At 33.6% G+C, this 22,677-nt stretch overlaps 1 protein-coding gene across 1 annotated transcript in view; it reads left to right on the plus strand.

The window, feature by feature from the left end:
- Nucleotides 1-20,464, plus strand: part of LOC114333769 (uncharacterized) — a 36,121-nt gene extending 15,657 nt beyond the window's left edge. The window contains exons 2-4 of the mRNA XM_028283762.2: nt 7,712-7,880; nt 15,476-15,763; nt 18,222-20,464. Coding sequence (XP_028139563.1) covers nt 7,712-7,880; nt 15,476-15,763; nt 18,222-18,529 — 765 coding nt within the window. The 3' untranslated portion in view covers nt 18,530-20,464. The remainder of the gene's footprint in view (nt 1-7,711; nt 7,881-15,475; nt 15,764-18,221) is intronic.
- Nucleotides 20,465-22,677: the final 2,213 nt, after the last annotated feature.

Here is a 22,677-nt window from a genome sequence, read left to right on the forward strand (position 1 = left end):
GGAATTTACACGTTGTATAATAGTGAGAGTAATTGTTGTTTTCGCGATTCATGATAAACAAAACAGTATAGAGTGTGTAAAAAATTTATGGGGAGGCTGAGCCTCCCTTGCCTCCTTTGACGAGCCGCCACTGGTATGCTGCCATAATAAAAGAAAAATAATGATAATGAGACATGAGACACCATAGTTTACGCTTGTGTAGCGATAGTAAAATGTAAAAAATAAATAAAATATACCAAAACAGTTTTAGCAGAAAAGAGGTTAAACATACTAATATCCGAGAACTTATTAATCATATTACCTAAACAAAACTAAAGAGTTTTTGACATTTAGTAATGCTAGGTGGCTCTACTAGAGTCTAGAGTTAGTTCGGATTAAAAATAAACAAAATTGTTCTATCGGAAGCGGAGAAAATACAATTTTGTAAGGTATTTCAATTTTGAACTTTGGAGTTCTATTTCCTTTAACCCAGTTTTTGATTTGGATTTTGGTATTTTTTGTATTTTTCATGGGTAATACGGATAGTTTTTATTATTATAATTATATGTTATGGGTATCAATAAAGGGGTGAGACAAGGAGATTCATTATCAGCAACTCTGTTTAATCTTGCCCCCAGAATACGTCGTCAGGAAGATCAACAAAGGCACCCTCCGAACGAGAGAAGGACAGATAATAGCATACGCTGATGATATTGTGCTAATAACAAAAAATAGAAAAACAATGGAACGAATGTTAAACGAAATGGTAACAGAAGGAAAAGTAATGGGATTAAAAATAAACCAAGAAAAAACCAAAATAATGAGATTTGACAAAAACTTTGAAAACAGAAAGGTGAGAGTAGGAGAATACACTTTTGAAGAAGTCGAAAAATTTAAATATTTAGGAATATTAATAACAAACAATGGAGAAAGAGAAACCGAAATCAAAGAAAGGATTATTACAGCAAATAAGAGCTTCCATGCAAATAAAAAATTCCGCAAAAATAAGTTATTGAGTAAGAAATCAAAAATGAAAGTATACAAAACAATAATTCGACTGACGATGATGTATGCAGCCGAAACTCTTAGCATGACAAAAAAAACAAGAGGAAAACCTTAGAATACAAGAAAGAAAAATACTAAGAGCAATATTAGGACCAATAAAAATAAATGACAATGAATTTAGACAAAGAACGAACCTTGAGTTACTGGAAGAAATTGAGGAGGATATAGTATGTAAAATAAAACAGCAAAGAGCAAAATGGCTAGGACACATATGGAGATCCGGATCAACTACGACGATATACTCAATATTGGAATGGACACCAGCTGGCAAAAGAAGACGTGGGAGACCAAGATCTACATGGTTACAAGAAGTAGTAAGTGATCTCAACAATGCGGACATACGACATTGGAAAGGGAAAACCAGAGACAGGAAAAAGTGGAGAAAAATAACAGAGAAAATTAAATAACGAACATGAGGACTGATCTACCTCAAAACATAGATCTAGAGAGCGTAAGCGGCGTAACCCCTAAAGGGATGTTTAGCCACTATATATGGGTATCTTGAAGATGTATGTAGTTGATTGTAGTATGATTGTATGTAGAAAAAGTACCTAAATAAAAAGGTAATGGTTTGAAGATTTACCATCCCGTTGTTTATAACTTCGTTGACAATACCGGTAAACTTTGATCGGCTGTATCTCAGGGACCACTCCTCGTAATTTAACTTTTTTCTTTCAAGAGAAGCGTCCTGCCACGTCCTTTCCAATACCAGTATTCTTAATTTATTTTAATTTAATAGTTGCCGAGATATTCTATTTGTTTATAAGCCAAACAATTGTTTATAACTTTAAAACATTCCTAGGGTTGCTAAATTAATCCAATTTCAATTCTGTAAAGTACGTTAGATCGTTAAACTGCCTTTTTATACTAAATCATAGTTATTCTTGTGTATCATAATTATTCTGGATATTATTGCTATCGTAAATTTTTAATTTACAAAAGACTAAGTTCACTCTAATGGCATATAAAACAACATAATGTTACTCTACACCCCACCAGACTGAAAACAATGGGAACTTTCTCTGGTTACACCTCCGCAGAGGCGTAGCTACCGCCGTATCAGCCGTATCAATTATACGGGGCCCCCGACATTCAGGAGCCCCAGCGCGACATGTCGAAACAAAATTCCATTTAAAAAAATTGCACAAAATATTCTACAATTATTTCACTATTAAAACAGTGTATATTGTTTGGATATCGACATTTTTGTGTAATTGATTCTGTATCTATATAAAACTATATTTATGTACAGGTACCTACCTATCTATTTTTTTCCGTTTGCCTTTATTCCATAACAACAGAGCTTTTTTGTTTTCAAGCTACTGTTTATTGTCTATTCACCTTTGGCTGTGTGTGAGACATTATAATATAATATATTATAAAGTATAATGCCAAATTGCAATTTTTGTAATCGCGTTATGTTTGAATACATGAAACCTTGTGTATTGTTTGCATATATTTTCGTGTAATCGGTTCTTTATCTATAAATTGTATTTAGCTATATCTACATATTTACTGGCCGCTCGCATCGTAAGAACAGATCTTCTTTGTTACGCTTATTTCCAATGTCCAATAACTCTTGACTTGAAAAAACTGAATCTATTTTCAAACAATGGATCTCTACAATTCAAATCTATTTTTCGACTTGGGTATATTGAGTTTCTTAGGTTTATTATTTATATCTATATTTGGGTGTTATACGCAGAACCCATTAGTTCCTAAGGTCGTATGTATTATGCAATTTATTTAAATTTTGCAATATACGGCGTGTTTCAATAATAATTGTAAATATTTTAACTGAAGATTCCTGGACTCAAAATATTAAAATTTAACCCAAATCACCTAGTCCGAATATGCTTCCTAGGGGAGATAGAGCTCTTTGAAGAAGGCGCCTTGTAATTAGTTTTTTAAATACCTCCAGAACGCTTCAATTTAGAGAAACGAAAACTGGTACGCCTATTTATCTTCCAGAGATAAATCGATTGAATAAATTTAGAATTTCTAGTACGGGTCATAGGCATCCGTTTTTGGTAGGGCATTGATTATTTTTTATCGCATAACTTTTTTGTCTTTAACCTGGAAGTATTTTGACACTGGATTAATAAATTGTGAGGCATTTTAGTAATGAATGGTACTCTTGCGTCGGTAGTATACATCGTTTTCTAGAACCGTCGATTTGAAAATTTTGCGTTTTTTAATTTGAAAAAAGCTATGAAAAAAAAACGGAAACTGGTACGTTTATTCCAGAGATGAATTGATTTCATCAATTGCGAATTTCTAGTACCGGTCATAGGCATCCGTTTTGGGTAGGTCCACGGTTATTTTATCGCATTATTTTTTGTGTCTTTAATTTTTAAGCATTTTTGACACTAGAATATTCAATTATGAGGTATTCTAATACTAAAAGTTACTCTTGCTTTAAGTCGGTTAAATACACCGTTTTTTTTTATTTTTTTTTTTTCAAATTTTGTTCAAATTCAAAAAACGAAAAATTTTCAAATCGATTTTTCTAGAAAACGGTGTATCCCACCGACTTAAAGCAAGAGTAAAGTAACTATTAGTAGGTACTAGAATACCTCACAATTTAATAATCCAGTGTCAAAAATAAAAGTTAAAGACAAAAAAGTTATGCGATAAAATAACAGCTGCCCTACCCAAAAAGAACACATATGACCCGTACTAGAAATTCGCAATTTATGAAATCGATTTAAGTATCTCTGGAAGATAAATAGGCATACCAGTTTTAGTTTTTCTAAATAGAAGCATTCTAGAGGTATTTAAATAGAAACTAATTAAAAAACACCATCTTCAAAGAACTCAAGCTCCCTTAGGAAGTATTTCCGGAGTAGGTGATGTGGGTTATATCTTAATATTTTGAGCCGAAGAATATACAGTTAAAAGATTTCCAATTATTAATGAAACACCATGTATTGTTTTGTTTTATTTCATTATATTTTATTTTGTAATTATATTGACGATTTATGTAATTTTAGTTAACTGTATTTGTTATTGTTTTTTTTTCGACTCTGTAAGCTTTCTTTGTCCAGAAAATTGTAAAATTTTCAGTGACAATAAAGCATATTTCTATTCTATTCTATACAAACGTTTTTACTTCTTTCGTTTAATATTTTTTTAGCACTATCCCACATCAGTCGTCGAAAAGGGCCCCGCAAGAAACCTTGAGATGGGGCCCCTATGGGGCCAGCTACGCCACTGCACCTCCGAGACTTCTACAATTCTTTTAATTTACAATTTGATTGTTGCTAAACTATTTGTTAGATTCTCACCTTCTTCTTCTTAACGTGCCCTATCAAGTCCCCTTGACGTTGGCGATTAACATGGCGAAACTGTCTCTGTCTCGAGCTATTCTAAATAGGTGTTCTGTTTTCTTTATTCCTGTCCACTCCCGGATATTCTTCAACCAAGAGGCCTGCTTTCTACCAATTCCTCTGCGTCCTTCGATTTTACCCATCATAATAAGTTGAAGAATATTATACCGGTCTCCCCTTACTACGTGTCCAAAATAGGCCATCTTTCTATATTTTATGTTATCAAGCAGCTCGCGGGTAGCATTTGCTCTCTTAAGGACTGCCACATTCCGTCCATGGTATTTTCAGAATACGTCTGTGCAGCCACATTTCAAAGGCCTCCAAACGGTTAATGGTGGATATTTTTAATGTCCATGCTTCGACACCATACAAGAGGACTGACCAAATGTAGCATTTAATCATGCGCTTTCGAAGTTGAAGTTGCAAGGTATCATTACAGAAGAATGACCTCATTTTTAAAAATGTCGTGCGGGCTATCTCGATTCTACATTTTATCTCTTTATCTGGATCTAGTTGTTCAGTAATATGGCAACCAAGATATTTAAAACTGGGTACTCTTTGAATTCTATGACCATCAACATATAAACGTGAATCTTGATGGGCCAAACGGCTAAATACCATGTATTTTGTTTTTGACTAGTTTATATTTAGGCCAAACTCTCTTCCCACTGTGTCAATGGCATTTAAAAGGTGTTGTAATCCATTCATATCATCACTTAAAATAACTGTATCGTCTGCATATCTGACTGTATTTATCAGAATTCCATTAACCTTCACACCCCATTCCAAATTATGCAGCGCTTCCTTAAATATTCTATCTGAATACAAATTGAACAACAGTGGGGACAGTATACAACCCTGTCTGACACCTCTTTGTCAGCTTCTCACCAGCTTTTGGAAATATAATCTCCTACAAAAGCTTTAATGTCATTAAGCTATTTAATTATTAATAAATAATTACTTCCCTAAAATATTAGTTAAAAATGAAAGATTTTGTTGGTAAATCCCGGATTATCCGAGGAAAATTTTTGCCGAAGGAAATGGGAAAAAAATATCTCTGTGTAGAACTAAATTACGGTGAATTTTTATTTCTGTGTTTTAGGTTTAAAGTTAAAATCTTCGGAGTTACAGAGCAATAATTGAAAAAAAGGAGATTTCGGAGCGCTAATTTGTTTATAAACAAAATAGCACACTTTCTGCGAACTTTGTATGCCCATAATACTAATATTTATTTCGTCCGCTATAACTTTTCCCATACGTCATGATTTATTTTTAAACAAATTAAGTCAAAACATAAAGTGAACCGTTAGCCGATGTGTGTAGTATATAGTATACAGTATAAAAAATGTATATGCACATCAACTTTCGTTTCCCTTTATGTTTTGACTTAATTTGTTTGAAAATGAATCGTGACACATGGGAAAAGTTATGGCGGACGAACAATATGCAATCTTAAGATTCGATTCCAAAAATAAAATTGTTGGTAATAGTACGTTCTTTAACGGTAAAATATTTCAAAACCTCTAAATTTTAAAGAACCGCTTGGATTGACATTAAATTTGGCATACGCATAACTAACATGCCAAAGAAAGAAAGTGATATTGTGCCGATGTGTGCTTTTGCCCTGGGGGTGCGTTTCACCCCCTCTCGGGCGTTAAAAAATATATGTTCAAAATAAGTCTGGAAGTGGATAATACTAGCTGATTTTAAGCAACTTTTGTTCTATACAGTTTTTTCGACAAGTCAATATTTTTCGAGTTATTTGCGAGTGAATATATTTATTTTTCAACAAAATAACCACGTTTTTAAAGGGTTTTTTGCAAATAACACAAAAACTAAGTATTTTATCTAAAAAACATTCTTATCAAAAATGTAGCCTGTAAAGAGGTAAAAAAACGGTGTATAATATTTGGTCTTTATACCTAGTAGAAGCAGAGTTATAGCTAATGAATTATAGGTTCATATTCGTCAAATTTCAAATCGAATATTTTAACTTGAAATAACCAAAAAATTAAGCACTTTTTGGGGAAAACTCATTCAGAATATTCAGAAAAGCAAAGCCACTTTTTTATTGTTTGAGATTTTTGATAGCACTAACATTTTTTAAGTTATTTTGAAAAAAACGCATTTTTTTCAAAATTAAAAATTTTCAAAATGTTACTTTAAAACCAAATGTTTTCGCAAATAAGCACTTTGAATCGATGAAACTTACAGATCATATAGACAAAATATAGGTAAAGTAATTTGTGAAGCGGTAATGATTACAGTAGGAAAAATGAAAGAATACCCATGAACGAACATATAAAACACGCTGTATTTTCCTGTCACCGTGTCACAAAGAAAATTGTCCAGTGCAAGTACATGTACTAATAATTGTTACATGTACTTGCGCTGGCCAATTTTTTTGTGTGACACGGTGACAGGAAAATACAGCGTGTTTTATATGTTCGTTCATGGGTATTCTTTCATTTTTCCTACTGTAATTTCATTGAAGTTGCTAATTACGGAGTGATCTTCCCGATTTTTCTTGCCAAAACAAAAGGGAGCCACTTTATTTTGAGCGTAACTTGTTTACTTTTGATGCTAGAAATTTTTTTGTAAAACAAAAATAAAGCTTTTTTAAAAGCTTTAAAAAAGTTGTAATGAGTTTTCCACAAGAAGTGCTTTATTTGTTGGGAATTAACAGGTTGAAATATTCGATTTGGAATTTGAAGAATATGAACCTATTTTTCATTAGCATAACTCTGCTTCTGCTAGGTATAGAGACCTAATATATACACCATTTTTTAACTCTTTTACAGGCTATATTTTTTTTAAATGTTTTTTTTTTAGATAAATTACTTACTTTTTGAGTTATTTGCGAAAAACCGTCTAAAAACGTGGTTATATTGTTGAAAAATTAACATATATTCACTCGCAAATAACTCGAGAAGTATTGACTTGGCTAAAAAACTCTATGGAACAAAAATTGCTTAAAATTAGTCAGCTTATCCATTTCCGGACTTATTTTGGACATATATTTTTCATCCCCGAGAGGGGGTGAAACGCACTCCCAGGACAAAAGCACACATCGGCACAATATCACTTTTTGTCTTTGACATGTTAGCTATGCGTATGCCAAATTTAATGTCAATCCAAGCGGTTCTTTAAAATCTGGAGCAAAAATCGTGAAATAATGTACTATAAATCACTTTTCCCAAAAATGGCCGTTTTCGATAATCTGTACGGACTAAATCAATTCTGGACAAAGTCCATCACTTTTACCAACCAAAAAACTATTTTCTATTTACGTTGTATTATTCACATAGAAAATTAAACGTGTAATGTTTTCTTTTCAGCTGATGGGTATGTGGTTTGGCGTGGAAATAATAAACCACCAGGAGGAAATGTTTCAAGCCAGAACAGAATTTTCCTGTCCTGTTATTCATATATCAGAAGACAGGGAAGCAACTTCGACATTTAACCCATTGTACGGGGATTACAACTACGCATATAACTATGGAAAAGGTAAAAATCGTTATTTTAACTCTATTTTCACACATATCGCACCTCCGCTCAGGTTCATTCGAATTATTTTTGGTCCCAGAATATCGCACCTCCGCTCAAAGAGTGTCATAATAAGTTTGTCCTACTAGTCCAATAAATGACCGTTTTGGAGTGTAATTTCCAGGGGCAATTCCAAATTTCATGAAAATTTGGATTTAGGTTTTACTTACCCTCCACTTCAAAGTTGAATTTGTGCCGTTGGTTGCTTTTACTTGGGGGGTGACATTTACCCCTTCTCGGGGGGTGAAAAACGCGTGTTTAAAATAAGGCCGGAAATAGATAAATTGACTTATTTTAAGCACCTTTTCTTCTATAAAGTTTTTTACGTAAATCAATACTTTTCGAGTTATTCGCGATTTAAAATGTTGATTTTTCGACAAAAAAACTACGTTTTCAGACCGTTTTTCCCAAATAACTCAAAAAGTAAATATTTTATCGAAAAAAATATTTTTATCAAAAGTGTAGCCTATAAAAAAACGAAAAAAATGGTGTACCAATAAAGTCTACAAATTGAGTATAAGCAAAGTTGTAGCTCATGAAAATACGTTCTTATTCGTCTAATTCCAAATCGAATAATTCAACGCAAAATCACCGAAGAAAGAAGCGTTTTTCGGGAAAACCTTATTAACATTTTTAAAGTATCGAAAAAAAGCTTATTAGTTGTTTTTACAAAAGTTTACAGCATCAAAAATAAACGAGTTACACTGAAAGAAAGTTGGCCACTTTTTTTTTGGTAAAAAAAATCGTGAAAACCTCCCTCTGTTTAGCACCCTAAATGAAATTAATCGTTTGGCTTTACCATTTATTTTAACTGTATGTGTATTGTTTATATGATCTGTAAGTTTTATTGGTTTGAAGTGCTTACTTTTAAAAACATTTGGTTTTATAGTAAAAAAAATTTCTAAAATTTTTTGAAAAATTTCGTTTTTTCAAAATAACTGAAAAAGTATTAGTGATAAGAAAAATCTTAAAGAATAAAGAAATATAGGTTTTGCTATTATAAATATGCTAGTTTCATTTTGTTTCTCCGTAAGACAAAAATTGGTTAAGATATGGCTGTTCAAAATTTGTATACACTCGTGATTAGTGACCCATTCAAGTTTTCTCCTATATTTCTCTTATAACCCTTTCAAAAATAAACTCTTTAAACCGGTGAGACTGACAGATCATATAAAAAATAGATAGGTAAGTAAATTGTTTGTAAAGCGGTAGCGATTAATTTCATTTGGGGAACTAAACACGGCGAGATTTTCATGATTTTTTACAAAAAAAAAAGAGGGCCAACTTTATTTTGAGCCTAACTCGCTTATTTTTAATGCTAAAACTTTTGTTAACAATTAAAACACAGGTTTTTATAAACACTTTAAAAAGTTTAAATGGGTTTTTCCCGAAAAGTGCTTAATTTTTCGGTGATTTCACCTTGAAATATTCGATTTGGAATTAGACGAATAAGAACGTATTTTTCATGAGCTACAATTTTGTTTTTATTTGATTGATAGACTTTACTGATACACCATTTTTTTGAGTTTTTTATAAGCTACACTGTTGCTGAGGATATTTTTTTCGATAAAGTATTTACTTTTTGAGTTATTTGCGAAAAACCGTCTGAAGACGTAGTTTTTTTGTCGAAAAATCAACATTTTCAATGGCAAATAACTCGAAAAGTATTGACTTAAGTAAAAAACTCTATAGAACAAAAGTTGCTTAAAATCACTCAATTTATCCATTTCCGCTCTTATCTTGAACTTATGTTTTTTCACCCCCGAGAAGCGGTGATTGTCACCCCCCAAGTAAAAGCAACCAACGGCACAATTTCAACTTTAAAGTGGAGGGTAAGTAGAACCTAAATCCAAATTTTCATGCAATTCGGAGTTGCCCCTGAAAATTACACGGTATCGCCGAATTTCCCGTTCATTTACTGGGCTATACAATATTCTCGGGTTTAATTCAAAAACTATTTAAATTAGAATAATAACTATTTTAGTCACTTACAATGGTTTTTGAAGCTCTATAAAATAGCGTATTAGGTATACTGAAAATATTTAAAAAACAATTTTTTTTTGAGTTGTGACACTATACAGATAAAATAACGAAAAATTTACGAAATATTTTTGAAGTTATACTTCTTTACGGGCGATTTGAGGGTGAATTTTTATATGTTAAAACCTACGATCCGGGCGCATGCGCATTATAACTTTGTTCTGATTGGATGTTCAAATGACATGTCAAAAATTATTCAATATGGCGGCTGTGGCACAGCTGTTGTTTCATTGAGAAATAAAAAGAATGTTATTTTTATTTCTCTATGTGTGGTTTGATTATTTATGGTTGTTGCGTTTTGAAATTTTTGTGAAAAGAAACAACAAACAAAAGTTAGTTAATAGTTATACTGCCTTTTTAAATAGTTTTCATATATATTTTTGGACTTTTGGACAAGGAAAACTCATTCTAATTTAGTAAGTAGTTTTTATTTCAAATCATATTGTAATTATACATTTGGATTAGGTTGGAATAAATTTATTTTCTCAAGAATGGGGATTTTAGAGAGAAATCCGAAATTAGGTCTGATTTTTATTTTTAAATTATGATTTTTTGGCGTAGATTTATTTATCTAGTAGGTATGTAATGCTTTGATTTACATACTTAATTTGATTACCACAAAAGTTCTACCAATCTTCATCTAATATATTGTTTTCTTACTGCTTTGTCATATCTTAATATTTTCTTCAGTACAACAGTAAAACAGTCTTCAAACAGTAAAACGTTCAGTTGCCCTATTTTTCCACATGACAAATAATGTGTAATTGGATGAGTGAGTCTCGGCTTCGATTACGAATCAAAGCGTCCCCAAATTCGCGGGTTCGAATCCCGATGCAAGTTTTTATTTTTTTATGCATTTTATGATTGTAAGTATATTTGTTATATAATATTTTTCAGAAAATGCGTATTTAAAATTTTTGCCAACAATTATTATCGTTCAGAAATCATTTTTTCTTTGTGGCATTTTTCAATGTGTTTGTGTGCGTTTTATTCTTTTATTTTTTAAAATTTTTGGTATTGTCTTAATAAAAATTTTTGGAAAGTAGTATTAAAATTCGTTTAATATTTAAATGAAATATAAATAAACTGTTTAAAGTACATTATATGAATTTCGTTAAAATCACATAATATGAAATAGAAGTATAACTTCTTACGTGCGTACAAAGTACACACACATTCTTTTTTATCAAAAGTGACACTTGATGTACAGAAAATAATATCATTATTATTATCTGGTTAACAGACTTATACTTTGTAATGGCGTAACTTTAAATACAGGTAACAACATTAAACACAAAATACTGCAAAAAAAGATAAATAAGTGATAAATGTGTCACTTTTCTTGAGCATATACGCAGATTGTTTTGAATAAAGTAATCACATATACTGTCTTAAATCGACAAACGACGCTTTATACGTATCTTAGATGGACAAATGCTTTGCACAAGTCGATATGTGACACTGTTTGTGTTCGGTGCGTCGTTGATTTTGGATAATCGTATAATGACACTAGTGTCATCTAACGATAAATACTTGACTCATGACGTGACACTTTGTGAGATAGGAGTTTATAGTTTTATTAATCTGTTGTTGCAATAAAACCGGTTTTAATTTTTTTTAAGTTATGACACTGTTTGAGCGGAGGTGCGATATTATATCATAGACTTATACAATATCACATGTATAACAAATATACATTTTTCATCATCATCATTAGCTCAACAACGCTTTGTGGGTTTGAACGACGGAGTAAAAGACATAGTGACAAAATACATCGAAGAATATGGTAAAGATCCGTTTAGCGAAATTACTGCAGAAATAGGGGAGAGATTGCAGCAGATACTGAGCGCCTCAAGACAAAAATGGTGGTGCGAGATGTTAAGTAAAATGGTTATGACGCACAGCAGTAAGCAAGCTTGGAATATGAAAAAAACTTAAAGGTGATACCACAGAAAAGAAACAGCCATGTGTAATAACGCCAAATCAGATAGCCGACCAACTGCTTCTGAATGGCAAAGCAAACTATCGTTGCAAAGCACCATAGAATTTAACAATTCAAAGACTCAAGACTCAAACTCAAGAACAGGAAGCAAAACTCTCTTTGTAAACCAGTCCCGGATTAAGAATCTTGAGGCCCCTAGGCAACCCAAGCTATGAGGCCCCTTAAGAAACCTAGGCTTTCTCCGTTTTTAATAATTTTCACCATTTTTGACCATGTTAGTTCGCCTGTTGCGAAATAACCCAACATGACTGTGTAGCAGAAATAGTTTTCCCTACAAGTCTTGAAGCTGGGCTATAAAACATTTGAACTGCTCTAGTTAATCTTCAAGTTCAGATTCAATTTCATCAGGATAATTTGCATGTACTTTTATCCAGCACACTTATTGATTAGAGTATCACTCAATTTTGTAAAAACACAAAAAACCAAATACATACTGAGTTTACTGACCCGTACACTGTCAACCGATGACTCTGGTCAGTAATTAGCTTATCGAACATTGGTGGTGGATACGTTTCAACCTTTAACTTTTGTCCACACTGTAGAAAAACTTCCATTGAAAGTAGCATCATCAAAATGTAGTTTTCTTGCTGGTTTTCGTTTTCTCGCGTCGGAATATTCAGAGTATTGTAGATCGCAGGTTTTCTGCTCATAGTAAGCAAAACTATGTCTTTGGGATTAAAAACTCCAAAAGTGAATTTAGAAGTTGAACTGCAGTTTGAAGTTCAATCTCTTCTCTTCTCTATATAATGATTTACTGACAGCGTAGACGCGTTCTAAAATTGTTGCCCAAAGCTCATTCATTATGAATGTTTTTTTTACATTTCTTTTAACAAACACTTAGCCTCATGAACTGTTTCAGCTTTCTGATTAGTGTCTTCAGCAAAAGTATGAACAGCATATTCAAAAGCGTTGTAACCTTTAGACAAAGGTCTTGTTGCATGTGCCGCTGCAGACCATCTTGTCCTGCTGGTTCTTTTAATTACTAGATCGTGGAGAATGAAATCGCTTATAATCGCAGATATTTATAGTGGAGTTTCGGTTCTAGACCAAAAAAACTTGGGGGGGGGGGCAAGTCACAATAGATTTTGAGTGACCGGTTTACAAGTCATGTAAAAACTGGGGGGTCACCTGCCGCCCCCTGCCCCGGGCTAGAACCGCCACTGCGTAATCCTATGTCGTTTTTCGAATTTAGGACCCAATTATTTATCGTTAACTTTAATTTCTAAGTTAGTTTCGGTTTCTGGTTCTTTAACTTCTTGAACTGGAATAGAACTGTCGTTACATGTTTTTTTATCTTCTTCAGTTACAGAAGCTACTATATGTTTCACTCAGTTATTTGTATTTCTCCACGTGCATTTTTATTGGTTGCAGCTTCACTAGCTATGGATTTCCTTGTGACACTGAATTTAAGTAAGTTTTGGTTCTGTTTTCGATCTTGCCTTTTTAAAAAAAGACGAAGGGTCTTTTCTTTCTCCTGCTTTTTCTTGCGTTTTTCTGCTAAACTCTCGAATCGTCTTTCTTATTTCCATCTGTAGTACTGCTCCTATTACCAAAGGGCATTTATTAGCGATTGATTCTCACAACATGGACTTTCTATGTGAACAAAAGTATGAATTGTAATGTAGTTTGATACGTCCACCATCACTCTTATGGTATTGCTCGATATTTGAATTTTTCAACATTTATAGTTTTTATTTAATTCTAATTATTATTTTTTCGTTTTGGGCCCTGCGAGGCCCCTTTGACGCTGATGCCCCTAGGCAACTGTCTACTTTGCCTATTGGTTAATTCGGCACTGTTGTAAACCCATTTAACATCAAAGAGCTCAAAAATGGCATGGACCTTATGAAAAATGGAGCATCACCTGGTGTGGACGAAATCCTAACAGAGCAGATAAAGCACTTCGGGCCAAAAGCGAGACAATGGATGCTCGATCTATTTAACATCTGACGGTCTACCTACCAGATTCCAAAACTGTAGCGGAAATCAAAAGTGGTAGCCTTTCCGAAACCTGGGAAAGAAATTGAACTACCGAGTAGCTACCGTCCGATATCTCTGCTATGCCACCTGTATAAATTGTATGAACGCCTCATTTTGAGCTTCATCCAGGAAAAAATTAGATGCAAAACTAATCACACAACAAGCAGGTTTCAGGGCAAGTAAATCATGCAGAGGTCAAGTACTGAACTTAACCGAGTATATATGAGGAATTTCAGCAGAAAGAGATAGTGGGAGTAGCCTTGATAGTCCTCACAGCGGCATATGATACAGTAAACCACAGAACCTTGCTAAGATCTATAACACTGTGCTTGACTATGACGAGGTAAAGATTAGATCACTATTGTGTTATATAAGCTTCCTACGTTATGCTAAATGGAAGGAAGAGCGATAGAGAGCTAAAAAATTACCTCCCTCAAGGAAGCGTTCTAGTACCGTCCCTATTTAACATATACAGAAACGACCAGTCAATGTACCCCCAAACTGAGAGTTTGTTTATGCTGACGACCTTGGTATCGCCAAGAGCAGATGGAGAACTCAAAAAATGGCCTGCCTCAAGGAAGCGTTATTTAACATCTACAGAAAAGACTAGCCAGCGCTCCCCTAAACTAAGAGTTTTGTTTACGCTAACGACCTTGGTATCGCCGTAAAAAGGAAAACTCTCACACAACTAGAGTCGACAATGGAAGAAACTTTAAACATAATGTCAACGTACTACAAACAAAACTCATTGTAAGGGGATTTAACTCAGTATTCAGTAAAAATACTTTCTTCAAAAAAGAATTAAGTAATTAAAAAAGATTAAGAGATGTATATTTAAAACGATATTGTTTTGGTTACATAATAATAACATAGGTACTAGCAAGGTAAGAAGAACTGGGTCACACGCATTTTAGGTGACACAGTAAATTCTACCAATTCAGCGTAAAGCATATTATTATAATGTATAATATACAAAAGAGTCCGTGTATGGAGAAGAGCAGCCACAGACAAGCAAGGGTGGAGGCAAAAAATAAAGGAGGCCAAGGCTCAATTTTTGCTGTAGTGCCGTTGAAGAAGAAGAAGAAGAATATAAAATCTGATATTGAAAATATATAAACAAAAACACGCATGTATAAAATACATATACAAATAACAGGGGATGATTAATTATTATTAAGTCTAAGCATGTTAGTCAGATAACTTCATCAGCTGAGTACATATAAACCTTGTTGTATTTAGACACCGAATAAAGTATATATGAGTGTATCTTTAGTAACCAACTCCATCCTAAGGGTAACATCCCTTCGTATTTTACTATAATATCATTACTACTCATTATATTACTATCTATTTTATATTATAGGGCAAGCTCTTAGAATTAAGTTCGCTTTAGTATTTTGTTAAAATATAAATTGACAACTGGTCAGATCTCAGTGCTATTTACGACCGAAAAAATGTTTAAAAACTCTTCCAAAACTCTGATAATATAATTACCAAACCTGTATACCTGATCTCCATTAATATCATATTTCAGACCACCCTTATGGCATAACCTATAGACCAACTACAGCATATACGGACCGAACGACCCAGAACGAAATACGTCGAAGAATCTACGAACAAACCGAATATGATCGACAGACCACTTACGGAAACTACCCGAACATTAGAAAACAGCACTTGTTCGATATGAGACAAACTGGATTAGATGTAAAATACTTGAGACTGATCTGGGATGAGAATGGAGAAAATACTGAGTTCCATATAAGGTACAATGTCAGCAGATCAGGATTTTGGATAACCTCAGGCCCTGAAAGTGGCGGTAAGTTTTTCTACTATTTTCCCCCATAACTCGAAAAATATCGACAGCACGAAAAAAATTGTATGAAATGCCTTGCCATTTTTTCCAAAAAGTTGAAAATGGCGCAGATATTGAGCAAACACGGTCCGTTAATTTCAATATGGTAAAGCGGTAGTCCAAGAATGTTAATAGTATATTATGCAACGAGCATTTAGTGATGGTCATTTTATAATGCGAGTGTCGCATAGGCGTAACCAGGGGGGGTTTGGGTGTTATAACCCCCCCATTGGGATGTACTTTGAGCTCTATACGCTTAACACCATAGCCATCAGAGACCTTCCAGTAGTTCTAACCCCTCACTTCAGGTAGTTGTAACCCCCCTTAGGATCATCCTGGTTACGCCTATGGAGTGTCGTATAAAAAACGAGCATCATAGTGACAATTAAATGTTAGTTGTATACGTATACATGATTATTCTTTGATCTAAAAAATATATTTATTTTGTAACACAAACAAATTAAGTAGTTATATGATTAAATTATTTATTTTGTTGATACATTTATATTTTGAATATTACAATTATTAAAATAAATTCAAGGTTAAATTTTCAATATCTCTATCGTAGTAACAAAGCGTATGTATTTGGCTTGACGTTGCTCATTGCGCATGTGCAACCCTAGCGATAGAACGTCATCTAGCGATTCTCCTTCTATTTCTAAAGGTGCCTATCTTCTAAAGATGTTGATGGCCACATACACCTATCTTATTCTATTCACAGCAACTCGAAATAGATCAGTTGACGTTAGACCAGTCCACTTCCTAAGAATGGCCAGTCAGGATATACGTCCATCGACCTCAGTCTTGCCTTGTAGAATCAGCTGTAAAGGTCAGTGTTTATTATTACGCATAATGTGGCCGAAGTAAGCCAATTTTCTGTTCTTTACGGTGTTAATAATTTCTACATCTTTTTTAGCCTCTGGAGAACAGTTATGTTAGTTGTGTATATTTGCGACCCTCAAAATACGTCGGTAGCACCACATTTCAAATGCCTCTAATCGTTTTATGGCATCTTCTGTAAGACTTCAGCTTTCTACTCCGCAGAGGAGGACACTAAAGATGTAACATCTAAGAATTCTTATGCGTATATTTATATTTAGGATAAGTTGCAGAGAGTATTCCTAAGACCGTTAAAAAATCTTCTGGGTTTTTCAATATGAGTTTTTATTTCGTAGCTATGATTCCAAGTATCCTTAATATTGCCTCCCAAAGAGCAGATTTTCTATACTCATTCTAAGGCGTACGGCTTATTGTGATTTGGGCGTTTATGTTGGTGTTTTTACTAATGATCATTATTTTTGTCTTCTTACAATTTAGTTTTAGAGCGTATTTGTTACATGTTTCTACAACATTATCCATCATCCTTTGGAGCCCCTGCGCACTACCTATTTACCAGCAATACTGTATCGTCTGCATATCTAATATTGCTTATAAGTTGGTTATTTAATGCAACATCACCTTCTGATTCGTCGAAGACCTCTCTAAAGATAGTTTCAGAGTAGATGTGAAATAATGCTGGTGACAATATACAAGCCTGTCTGTCCAATATCAAATATTCAGAATTAATATACGATATTGAACAGTATATTTTTATCACCCCGTACATCACACGAGCCAATTTGTTATCACATTTAAACATATGCGGATTATTTAATTTGTTTCATGTTGCCAACAAGGCAACAGCAAGGTTTTAGAATCATTCACTAGAATCAACTCCTCCAGTCAAGATGTAACTTCAAATAGAGTCTTCAACTAAATCGCGTATGTCACAAGTCATTAGTCAAAGTTCTCCCGGGGTAACTACCCTTAGTGTCGGTCTTATAAATAAAATCTCGCATTACTATTTGGTGTTTTCATTATCTAAATAGCAGCCTCCACTGAGCCCCGAAAATTATACACTGTCTAACTTCCGACTGTGAAGATCTCGGACAGTTCATTTCCAAATTGCACTGTTGCCTTCTGTTCGGGATATAAGTTTGAGATCAGTCTTATAGTATTACCATCGAGTCCTGATGTTTTTAGGATATCGATTAGTTTCTTGTGTGACTTTATCGAATGCCTTCTCGAAATTAATGAAACATGCATACACATCGCTGTTGACATCCCTGGCTCTCTGTATTCGAACTTGCAACCTGAAAAGTGCTTCCCTCGTTCTGAGTCCTGCTCTGAATCCAAATTGAACTTTACTCAAGTGTTCTTCTAATTTGGTGTATATGCGCGGAGGAGTACTTTAAGTACATGGCTCATCAAACTAAATTAATCTGTGCTCTTCGATTCTATTGGTTAAAAATCTGTATCGTAATGAAAATATGTATCATAATGAAGCCCATTATGATACAAATAATGAAATTATAATTGATATATTAAAGTATGAGAGTAAAAAAAATATACTATAATATCTTAATCAAACCATACGTTTCAGGAGCTTCGCTTGATCCCCAATACAAACACTTCGCCGGTACCATTCAAGTATTAAAAGCCGTAGGAAACCACATGGTTCTCACCTTCTGTCACCAACTTCCTGAAAGAAAACTGTACTCCATTCTACTCTCTAGGAATTTGAAACTAGACCAAGTTGAAGTGCTTGGAGTCCACAATATGTTGAACAGAAAGGGACTCAGAACCAATTCTATCAAACACACTTGTAGTAGTAGTATTAAGAACGAGTTTAATGTATTAGTTAGTTTCGTAGGTTTGACTGTTTGTTGGTTACTTAAATTCTATTGGTAGTTCGTTAAGTAATTAGTTTTTTGTGTAATTACAATTTTGTAAAATAATTGTATGTTTATGTATGACATGAAATTAGATCATATGGTTTAAAAAATGATCTAAATAACTATACGATTTACGTATTATCGTCTCTTACATTATCAAATGCCTTTCTCCAGTAAATGAATTGAATTTACTGAATTGAATACTTTTTATCGCTCGGTATGATGTTTTGGCACGGGCTCGAAATCCGATTTAGCGTCATTCTAAAAATCGAGATGCATGCAGTATCTTTACCTGTATACAGTATAATAAGTAATATACCTACATGCATATATTATAATACAACTTGAGAACGACTGGATCGATTTGGCAATGTTGATTTTATAATATTTGTATAAAATAAAATAATTTAAGTCAAATTAAATTTAACACGTTGACGGACAGAACGTCTGTAGACGTCTACTTTCGATTTATGTAAGCAAGTGTCACAACCAGAGGTCACAACACTTGCTTATACATTTGACGCAATGTCCGTCAACGTGTTAATCAAATCGATTTCATATAAAATATAAAATAAAATCTCATTAATCTACATGTAGTAACAACGCGCTATAAAAAGTACTCACTTCAGTCGGCACTCCGTAAGTACAGCGCTCTTTTTTTTTATTGAAAGAGCTGAAACATCTTCCTTAATAAAATTATAATGTTAAGTAAGGTTATCTTTGTCAACAAAATTTTAATTTTAGGTACTAATAAACAAAAGGAAAGAAAGAATTGACTTGAAAAGACTAGAGCTTGTTTTATGATGCATAATAAAATTATTTTGGCATGAGTTGATGAAAAGATAGTATTCGACCCATGCAACGAAGATTACAGTAACTCAAAAAACGTTACATTTGACTTACTATTATGGTATTATTCTTCTTTTTAAGCTTTATTTTGTAGAAAAGTATGGTAAATCAGGTATGAATTTTAAGGCAACCAGTAAAGCATAATTTGCATGTATATAGTAAGTTTACTGACCCACACTTCTGCAGGCGAAAACCATAGTAAGTTGAGTTACTGTAGTCTTCATTGCAAGAAACAGCGAAAGCTATTGCAAGTTTGAGACAAACTGTTTGACTTACTATAGTTTTCTCTAGTAAGACTCTAATTTTAGTTATTCCGATTAACTATAGAAATGTGTTTTATTATATTTTTTTAAATAGTACTGCTTTGCTTCAATAAATCTGTTACTAGTAAGTCTAGTCTAAAATAAGTATTTTTTCGTTAACTGTTTCGACGAAAACTATAGTAAGTCTACAAAATTTAGCAAAAAACCTATTTTTTGTTATGTTTGATCTGTGAAATCCCTTAAAACCCTTTATATACATAATATAACAGAAATTTAAATTTGCAAGACGTATTTCTTCCAAAGATAACGTCATTTACTGTTACTAAGTATAGAGTAAGTATGTTTTTTTTCTTAATTGCTTCGACGAAAACTATAGTAAGTCTACAAAATTTAGCAAAAAAAATGTGATTTTTGTTATGTTTGAACTGTGAAACCCTTTACATATAATATACCAGAAATATCAGGTTGTAAGGCGTATTTCTTCCAAAGATATCGTCATTTCTTAGAGCGATCTCTTTGCGAAAAATTTTCAAACGCGATTATCTCAGTTCAACCAAAATTGAGTTACAATAGTCTTCGTTGCATGGATCGGTATGAAATAAAATATTATACACAGCCTAAATATAAGACTCTGTACGTTCGGCGCCTCGTTTTTAAGAATCTATTCGTAGGTACTAAGTCTCAAATAAGTCACCCTTTTGAATTATCGATAAAAATTTTAAATATAGTTTAAATTGTAAGAGTATTCACGAAATTTTGACATTTTTAAGGTCTGTAGGGAGTATACCTCGCTAAATTGTGTTTGTAAATAAATAAATAGAAAACATGTTTGTTTTAAATTCGTATTTATTGTCAAAAAACTTCCCTTTTCAATTTACAATTCTGAATTTTTTCCTATAAGTGAGAAAAGTAATATTTTTCCATTTATATTTTAAAGTAAATGACTATTATTTATACCTTTCTAGGGTTATGACTATGGAGACCACGCCACCATGATAACTAAACTTCCCACCCTCTAGATTCACAACGTTTACGTCGTAAGCCCACGGCTCCTCTATTTTATCGTCAGCAGCGTTGTCAAATCGTACCGTTTCACTGAATCACCTTATATTTTGCTTGGTGTGTCCTAAATATATCACGGCCTCTTTTTTGTTGTCTCTATAGTTTTTGTCTTTTGTGGGCCAGCGCCTCGCAAAACGTATAATACATATTTTACAGATATCTGTTTCCTTATAAAGGTCCATTATTAAGGTTTCCATTGTAAATGCCTATTTTCCAGTTCCTCTGTTCTTTTCGCACACGGTCCACCAATGAAGATTTCCCAGTCGAGCCCTGAGGGCTCTCGTGTCTATTGACAGGCAACAAGTTTTCGAAAAATTGTCGCATTATTATTAATTTATTCTCACTCTTTTCTGATATTAATGTTGACTATTTCACTAGACTATTTTTAACTGATAAAACGTCATAGCAACGCCAAGTTTCCTACTAACAAAGCTCGTTCCTCGTCCCTCATGCGGGAGCACGCCAAATAGAATTCTATTTTAGTGACGTCACGTTACCTAGCAACCGTCGATTCTCCCATTATAAAATTCTATTTTGTGACGTCAGGAAAATAGAATTCTATTTGGCGTGCCCTGGGGCCCAGCCCGTGATTTCTCAGCGACAAAATTATGACAGATCCGTCACGAAGGTGTTTGGTAATTCTACTGTCAGTTTGACAAACGTCACCGAGGCGTGATCAATGTTGGTCAGATAATAATATAATGAATCCAGACGAAAAATCAAGATTTGGATGTTAGTCAGGTGAAGAAATAAAAAAATTGATTCCCATTGAACACGCAGAGGTCCAGAAGCTCTATTTGGACCCAATTTTCGTAGTTCCTATGGGTGAGAAATTTTACGCTTGAAAGATGTACTACCATAACGGAACTAGCAAAAATTCTCGAGGACTATGCCTTTAACATGAAAAAAGGCAATGGCTATGACTATAAAGAGTCGTCTGTAAAGTCAATGTAGTCTGCAAAGTCACATATTTTACGAAGTACGGCATAAGAATCGACCCTTTCACAGATATATCTTTCAAATGTGCAAGATTGACCAGAGATACCAGTGGAGGCAGCTTCAAAGTATTCAAGAAAAAAGAAAACTCAGTTCAAAAGTATTATCCACAGAATAACTATTAAAAATCATCCAAAGCTACGACGAGGAAACCCCCGATGGAGCACAAAAAAAGTTTTTTCACCTTTGCTCATTTGAACTTGCTTGGAGAGGCAATGAGGCCGTAAACTACAAGATTCACTTTTTCCAGAAGGAATTTGATGTTATGGGAGAATTTACGGGCCGAATTGAATACAACAGCATTTTTTCAAAACAAATCAAGGCGGTTTGAAAAGTTTGTCAAGCAGCAAATGGCTGGTAAGAAATTCATCAAACGAAAATTTATGCCCAGTTAGATTATTTTTGAAACTAATGGAAAAAAGGTGACCAAAGATTTTATCAGACAGACTCTTTCTTTCCGTTCACCCCAACTGGAAGAATGGATCTTGCTTCAAAAACTGTCCACTTGGAATCAACACCGTATCTAAGTGGACAAAAATTTCAGCTGAAAAAATTGGAATAGACACAAATAACATAAAATAACAAACCATTCTCATCGATCTCCAGCTGTGTCAGCCTCGCTCAAACAAGGTGTTTCTGAACAGGAGTTAATTAAATTAACGGGTCACTCAAATACACAAGCTCTCTAAAACCATATCTGCAGCTGGATTCCAGTCACCACCAGAAGTTGATCGAAAATCTCAGAACAACAAATGAAGCTGAACCTTCGAGTTCCCAAATGCTACAGGTCAATAATACACAAAATTATGCTTTGGTAGAAAAGAATGGACAAACTACTATAGCTTATAACAATTGTACATTTAATATTGTTAACAAATAAATAAAGATTATCTTTCGTTGATATGGTGCAGTAATTGTCTCGTGAAATAGTCTTGTCGAATATCATTCGAGAGAAAATTATTTCCCAGCAAAATTTTCTTCTGGTTTTATTCAA

Source organism: Diabrotica virgifera, chromosome 1 (assembly GCF_917563875.1).
Source record: "Diabrotica virgifera virgifera chromosome 1, PGI_DIABVI_V3a".
NCBI lineage: Eukaryota > Metazoa > Arthropoda > Insecta > Coleoptera > Chrysomelidae > Diabrotica > Diabrotica virgifera.